Source organism: Stenella coeruleoalba (assembly GCF_951394435.1).
Source record: "Stenella coeruleoalba genome assembly, chromosome: 2".
Taxonomy (NCBI): Eukaryota; Metazoa; Chordata; class Mammalia; order Artiodactyla; family Delphinidae; genus Stenella; species Stenella coeruleoalba.
This window is the reverse complement of record NC_137147.1, coordinates 85,715,611-85,723,542: the sequence shown is the minus strand read 5'-3', so window position 1 is coordinate 85,723,542 and position 7,932 is coordinate 85,715,611. Positions and strand designations below refer to the sequence as shown.

The 7,932-nt window shown below is 37.0% G+C and overlaps 1 protein-coding gene across 5 annotated transcripts in view; it reads left to right on the top strand.

Moving 5' to 3' along the window:
• Positions 1-7,932, top strand: part of UBR1 (ubiquitin protein ligase E3 component n-recognin 1) — a 167,885-nt gene that overhangs the window by 87,029 nt on the left and 72,924 nt on the right. For all 5 annotated transcript variants that reach the window (XM_079915121.1, XM_079915122.1, XM_079915120.1 and 2 more), the window contains 5 exons: positions 1,766-1,946; positions 4,121-4,182; positions 4,683-4,793; positions 5,488-5,553; positions 5,813-5,914. In XM_079915121.1, the coding sequence (XP_079771247.1) occupies positions 1,766-1,946; positions 4,121-4,182; positions 4,683-4,793; positions 5,488-5,553; positions 5,813-5,914 (522 nt within the window). The remainder of the gene's footprint in view (positions 1-1,765; positions 1,947-4,120; positions 4,183-4,682; positions 4,794-5,487; positions 5,554-5,812; positions 5,915-7,932) is intronic.

Sequence of the window (7,932 nt, the reverse complement as noted above, 5' to 3'; positions counted from 1 at the left end):
GGAAATCTGAGAGCCACTGTGTTCTGTGTGTTAGATGTTAACAGACTTTTGATGGGGGGAGAAAGTTTTATGTTCATGTAAGATCGGGAAATGCTAGGTTGAACAAAATCAAACATGATTTTTTAAGCCACTGAACTTCTCAAACCCTTTGATCAATCAGTGTTCTCAGGACTTCCCTGGTGGCTCAGTGGTTAAGAATCCACCTGCCAGTGCAGGGAACACGGGTTCAAGCCCTGGTCTGGGAAGATCCCACATGCCATGGAGAACTAAGCCCGTGTGCCACAACTACTGAGCCTGCGTGCTGCAACTACTGAAGCCCATGTGCCTAGAGCCCGTGCTCTGCAACAAGATAAGCCACTGCAATGAGAAGCCTGCGCACGTCAATGAAGAGTAGCCCCCGCTCACCGCAGCTAGAGAAAGCCCTCACGCAGCAACGAAGAACCAACACAGCAAAAACTAACTAACTAAATAAATAAATTTATTTAAAGAAAAAAAATTAATGTGCTCATTTCTAAGAGAGATATTCCCAAAATTTATTTAACTATAGAATTCCTTTTTTTAAGATACAATCAGTGAGAAATACTCTTAAAAAGTGACCTTTGACTCATTTCCCTGCCATACTCACCCAGATTTGAGTCTTCCTTATCCTAAATTTATTTTATAATCCTAACTTATTTCCTATGGGTTTATTCTTTTTTGCCCTGACTGCCCCCACCCTAGTTTGAGTCCCTTATCACCTTACACTTAACTTAGTAATAAACTTTCTATTGGTTTCCTTGTCTCCTAACACTACTGTCTCCAATCTGTTACCTTCAGTGATACCCACTAATCCTTCTTGAAGCAATATGTTGACTACATTATTACACTTCAGACAGTATCAGTATATTCAGCTTTACATGGCAACGCAAGTCATATTTCCAGTTTAATTGCTCATTAATTCTGTCCATAAACCCTTTGATTTGTCTAGTTTTTATTCCTTTCCATTGCCCGAACAGGAGTTATTACTTCCCCTTATTTCTCTTTGTTTATTCTGTATCTCTGCTTACAGTGCTACCATCTCTCCATCTTCCCGTCATACTTAAATTCTGCATATTCTTTCAAACCCCACTCAAAAGCTTTTTAAAAAATTTATTTATTTATTTATTTTTGGCTATGTTGGGTCTTTGTTGCTGCACGCGGGCTTTCTCTAGTTCCGGCGAGTGGTGGCTACTCTTTGTTGCAGTGCGCGGGCTTCTCATTGCAGTGGCTTCTCTTGTTGCAGAGCACAGGCTCTAGGCACGTGGGCTTCAGCAGTTGTGGCACGTGGGCTCAGTAGTTGTGGCTTGTGGGCTCTAGAGGGCAGCCTCAGTATGTGGCACACGGCCTTAGTTGCTCCATGGCATGTGGGATCTTCCTGCACGAGGGCTTGAACCTGTGTCCCCTGCATTGGCAGGTGGATTCTTAACCACTGTGCCACCAGGGAAGCCCCTCAAAAGCTACTTTTGCAAACAAGTATTCCCAGTTGTTTGTGATTCTTTTTTTTTTTTTTGCCCTATTAAGGTTATTAGTTTATACCATTTATGTGGCTTACAATTTTTTACTTTGATTGTGTGTGTATGTGTGTCTGTCTGACTGTCATAATATTTCCTGCAGGTTTGCAGATCCTGTTGATGTAGCTCTAGTAACACGTCAAACAATTTTGTGCTTGTATTTAGTAAATATATACTGAATGATGTAATAAAGTAGATAACTTGTCAATTTATTTGCATTTTTATCTTCCTTTTAGGAGGAACTCTTACTGGTGGCTTATAAAGAATGTCATAAAGCTGTGATGAGGTGCAGTACAAGTTTCAAATCTAGTAGCAAAACAGTAGTACAATTGTGTGGTCATACTTTGGAAACTAAATCCTACAGAGTATCTGAAGATCTTGTAAGCATACATCTGCCAATCTCTAGGACTCTTGCTGGTGAGTGTTTATTTGGTTTTTGCATGTTTCTGTTAGCTTTGTTTTCTAGATATTCATATTAGAATCAGTACTATTTTTGTTCTCAGTATGCACAGACATACTCGGATCAGTTACTGCAGTTAAAAGCTGTCACTATCCTTCAAAGAGCTGTGACCAGAACATCTAAGGGTGCTACCTGGGCTTTTTGTTATCTTGGTCAACTAATGGATCCTTATACTATATACTTAAGGACTAACTTGGTAATTTATCGCCTAACCAAATGTAAATGTAGGAAAATCTTGTTGCTGTTTTTTCACCCTCTTCTCTTCCTGATTGCACCAGTGTGTTCACTGTGTCACTGTTCCTTTCACCACTAAAAGAAAGAAATCATAGATTTTCTTTAATCATCCTTTGATTTGCATTTCTATGTAAATCGACCGTGTCAGTGTCTTTTTCTTTTAACAACTTTGTATAAGTGTACATAATTATATTTTTAATTGTGGTAAAATATATGTAACATAAAATTTACCATTTTAATCATTAAGTATATAGTTCAGTGACATTAAGTACATTCACATTGTTGTACAGCCATCACCACCATCTATATCCAGAATTCTTTCCATCTTCCCAATCTGAAATTTGTGCCCATTTAACATAACTCCTCATTCCCTGCTCCCTACAGTCTCGATTTTCTGTCTCTATGACTTGACTACTCTAGGTACCTCATATAAGTGAAATCATACTCATATCCTTTTATAACTGGATTATTTCACTTAGCATAATGTCCTCAGAGTTCATCCATGTTGTAGTATATGTCAGATTTCCCTCATTTTTAAGGTTGAATAATATTCCATAGTATGTATATACCACGTTTTGTTTATCTATTCATCCTCCAGTAGATGCTTGGGTTGCTTACATCTTTTGGCTATTGTCGAATAATGTTGCCATGAACACAGGTGTCCAAATATGCACTTGAGTGCTTGTTTTCAATTCTTGAGGTATATACCCATAAAGTGGAATTGCTGGATCATAAGGTAATTCTACTTTTTAATTTTTTGAGGAACCACCATACTGTTTTCCATAGCAGCTGCACCATCTTACATTCTCAGAAGCAAAGCACAAGGATTCCAATTTCTTTACATCCTCATCAACACTTGTTATTTTTTGTTTTTTAAATAGCCATCCTAATGAGTGTGAAGTGGTATCTCCTTGTGGTTTTGATTTGCATTTCCTTAATAATTAGTGATACTGACCATCTTTTCCTGTGCTTACTGGCCATATGTATATCTTCTTTGGAGAAAGCTCTGTTCAAGTCCTTTGTCTATTTTTTAATCAGATTTTGTTGTTGAGTTATTGGAGTTCTTTGTATATTCTGGATATTAACTGCTTATCAGATATATGGTTTGCAGATATTTTCTCCCATTCTGTGAGTTGCCTTTTCACTCTCTTTATAGTGTCCTTTGATGCACAAAAGTTTTTAACTTGGTGTAGTCTCATTTATTTTCCCTTTGGTTGCCTGTACTTTTGGTGTCATATCCAAGAAATTATGGCCAAATCCAATGTTATGAAGCCTTTTCCCTATGTTATTTTCTAAGAGTTTTATGGTTTTAGCTCCTGTGTTCAGATCTTTGATTCATTTTTAGTTAATTTTTGTATATGGTATAATTGACATGATTTTATGTCACTTCTATTTTTATAAAAAGAAATACCAAGATTCGTTTTTATTTGTTTTTATTTTACTGAAGTATAGTTGATTTACATGTTGTGTTTAATTTCTGCTGTACAGTAAAATGACTCAGCTATATGTATATATACATTCTTTTTCATATTCTTTACCATTATGGCTTACCACAGGATATTGAATACAGTTCCCTGTGCTATACAGTAGGACTGTGTTGTTTATAAGTTTTTATTTCTTTTGATGCTTGGCTAAGAGGAGAATAATTTCTTAAGAGGCAGAATATTATTTTTATATAATTTATAAGCACACCTTGTACAATGTAGGATCTTAAATATGTTAGTAAAACTGTGTTTCAAAATTAGAAATCAAATGTTTGCATTCTGAGATGTCATTTCTAAACTCAATAAACGTATGTTTAAATTTCACAAGTTTTCAAACTTGATGAGTTAACTAGGAAACAAATCAGCTGGGTTTATTGCTTTCTCATTTTTCTCTATCTTTTTTTAACCTTTAGGTCTTCATGTGCGTTTAAGCAGGCTGGGTGCTATTTCAAGACTGCATGAATTTGTGCCTTTTGTAAGTGACTCTATTAAATGTTGATTTGCTTATATTCTATTTCTAAATACCTCTTTAAAAAAATTATTTATTTATTTATTTATTTTTGGCTGTGTTGGGTCTTCGTTGCTGCGCGTGGGCTTTCTCTAGTTGTGGTGAGCAGGGGCTACTCTTCATTGCAGTGCGAGGGCTTCTCATTGCGGTGGCTTCTCTTGTTGTGGAGCACGGGCTCTAGGTGCATGGGCTTAGTTGCTCCACGGCATGTGGGATCTTCCCGGACCGGGGCTCGAACACGTGTTCCCTGCATTGGCAGGCAGATTCTTAACCACTGCGCCACCAGGGAAGTCCCCTCTAAATACCTCTTGGTTGAGTGGGAAGAAAAAGAACATTCTGAAATCATGGGGACTTGGAGTCATCTAGTTCAAGCCCTCAGTCTTACAGATGAGAAAACTGAGCAATGTATAGTGGCGTAACGTTCAAGCCCTCTGGGATATAATGGAATTGATCTCACTCTGTTTCAGGAGGATTTTCAAGTAGAGGTACTAGTGGAATATCCTTTGCGTTGTCTGGTATTGGTTGCCCAGGTTGTTGCTGAGATGTGGCGAAGAAATGGGCTGTCTCTCATTAGCCAGGTATGGCAAGGCCTATTGTTCACACTATGAATGTGTTCATTTTCTGCTTGTTTTTTCTTTTATATGTTTTACTTTGTGTCCCTGGATTTTCCTGAGTATTTGTTTTGTGTTCTCTTATATAAACTCAGAAATGAAAGTTCTAGTGGCCATATAGACATTTATCCTTTAATACTGTTAAGTGGGTAGATTAGGTGAAAGCCAGTAGTACCAGGAACCATCCCACCAATATATGTCTTTTCTGAAGATTACTTGGGAACATGTAATCTTCCCACCACCAGTCTTAATGGAAGGGCATTGTTTCCCTCTGTTGTAGAGCAAATAAGGAGAAGTGCTTTTCCTAAGTGGTGGGGAAACAGGGCTTGTAAAGATACCACTTGGGAGAAAAATAGTGTTATGATTGATTGTAGAAATTGGTTTACTTTATTGACGTGCGCATTTTAAACTTAAGGGAAGTAAATTCTTTTGTTACGCATGTTGAGAGTAATAACTAGTATAGAGCATTTTTAACTCTGAATTATTTTCATGCCGTATTTTCTCACTTCATCCTCACAAATCCCTTAAAATGATTTGTAGATTTACAGCTTATTTTTTGCCACAAAGGAGTTCTTGGGGTTTCTAGTTTAGAGAAAATTTTAAGAATTCTGTTTGAAATAAAATGATTCTTTTAGCTTCTGTTCTCCTTTTTATTTTATAGGTGTTTTATTACCAAGATGTTAAGTGCAGAGAAGAAATGTATGATAAAGATATCATTATGCTTCAGGTACCTATTTAAATTACCTCTGATATTTGTGTTAACCTTCCTTCCTAGGTTCCTTATAATAAGCGAAGATACTGTAACTATTGTTAACTTCACTTAAATTTTTCTCACTGTTGACATGAATATAGTATCATAGAAGCAGAAGGGACTACTGCATTATCTTCTGCAGATCTACCTTATAATTTTTTCTCACAGTCCTACTAGAGACAAAATGTTTCTCCATTTAATACATGAGAACTATGGTACTTGATTTCTTTCACAGATTGGTGCATCTTTAATGGATCCCAACAAATTCTTATTACTGGTACTTCAGAGGTATGAACTTGCTGATGCTTTTAACAAGACCATATCCACAAAAGACCAGGTAAGTGACAGAAACTAATAAGTAAATTAATTCCAAAGGAAATATTATTTAAAAAATTTTAATCATATTTAAGATTTTTATTTATTTATGTATAGCTCCAAAAATCAGGCACATACGTAAAACATACATATACACACATATATCCTTTTTACTCTATAAAAATTAGAATATAGTTGGCCCTCCATATCCATGGATACAGAATCCCAACTGTACTAGCCATTTTATATAAGGGACTTGAGCATCTGTGGATTTTGGTATCTGCAGGGGTCCTAGAACCAGTCCCCTGCAGATACTGACTGATGACTGTGTATAGATTAACAAAAAGGAGAAGAAAAATCACATGAAACTCTGCCTCCTAGAAATGATCACTTTTAAAGTTTTGGTGTCTTTTTTTTTTTTTTTTAACATCTTTTTTGGGGTATAATTGCTTTTTTTTTACCATCTTTATTGGGGTATAATTGCTTAATTGTGTGTTAGTTTCTCCTTTATAACAAAGTAAATCAGTTATACATAGACATATGTTCCCATATCTCTTCCCTCTTGCGTCTCCCTCCCTCCCACCCTCCCTATCCCACCCCTCCATGCGGTCACAAAGCACCCAGCTGATCTCCCTGTGCTATGCGGCTGCTTCCCACTAGCTATCTACCTTACGTTTGGTAGTGTATATATGTCCATGCCTCTCTCTCTCTTTGTCACAGCTAACCCTTCCCCCTCCCCATATTCTCAAGTCCGTTCTCTAGTAGGTCTGTGTCTTTATTCCTGTCTTACCCCTAGGTTCTTCATGACATTTTTTTTCTCTTAAATTCCATATATATGTATTAGCATACGGTATTTGTCTTTCTCTTTCTGACTTACTTCACTCTGTGTGCCAGACTCTGGGTCTATCCACCTCATTAAAATAGCTCAATTTCGTTTCTTTTTATGGCTGAGTAATATTCCATTGTATATATGTGCCACATCTTCTTTATCCATTCATCCGATGATGGACACTTAGGTTGTTTCCATTTCCGGGCTATTGTAAATAGAGCTGCAGTGAACATTTTGGTACATGACTCTTTTTGAATTATGGTTTTCTCAGGGTATATGCCCAGTGGTGGGATTGCTGGGTCATATGGTAGTTCTATTTGTAGTTTTTTAAGGAACCTCCATACTTTTCTCCATAGTGGCTGTACCAATTCACATTCCCACCAGCAGTGCAAGAGTGTTCCCTTTTCTCCACACCCTCTCCAGCATTTATTGTTTCTAGATTTTTTGATGATGGCCATTCTGACTGGTGTGAGATGATATCTCATTGTAGTTTTGATTTGCATTTCTCTAATGATTAATGATGTTGAGCATTCTTTCATGTGTTTGTTGGCAGTCTGTATATCTTCTTTGGAGAAATGTCTATATAGGTCTTCTGCCCATTTTTGGATTGGGTTGTTTATTTTTTTGTTATTGAGCTGCATGAGCTGCTTGTAAATTTTGGAAATTAATCCTTTGTCAGTTGCTTCATTTGCAAATATTTTCTCCCATTCTGAGGGTTGTCTTTTGGTCTTGTTTATGGTTTCCTTTGCTGTGCAAAAGCTTTGAAGTTTCATTAGGTCCCAATTGTTTATTTTTGATTTTATTTCCATTTCTCTAGGAGGTGGGTCAAAAAAGAATCTTGCTGTGATTTATGTCATAGAGTGTTCTGCCTGTGTTTTCCTCCAAGAGTTTGATAGTGTCTGGCCTTACATTTAGGTCTTTAATCCATTTTAAGTTTATTTTTATGTATGGTGTTAGGGAGTGTTCTAATTTCATTCTTTTACATGTAGCTGTCCAGTTTTCCCAGCACCACTGATTGAAGAGGCTGTCCTTTCTCCACTGTACATTCCTGCCTCCTTTATCAAAGATAAGGTGACCATATGTGCGTGGGTTTATCTCTGGGCTTTCTATCCTGTTCCATTGATCTTTCTGTTTTTGTGCCAGTACCATACTGTCTTGATTACTGTAGCTTTGTGGTATAGTCTGAAGTCAGGGAGCCTGATTCCTCCAGC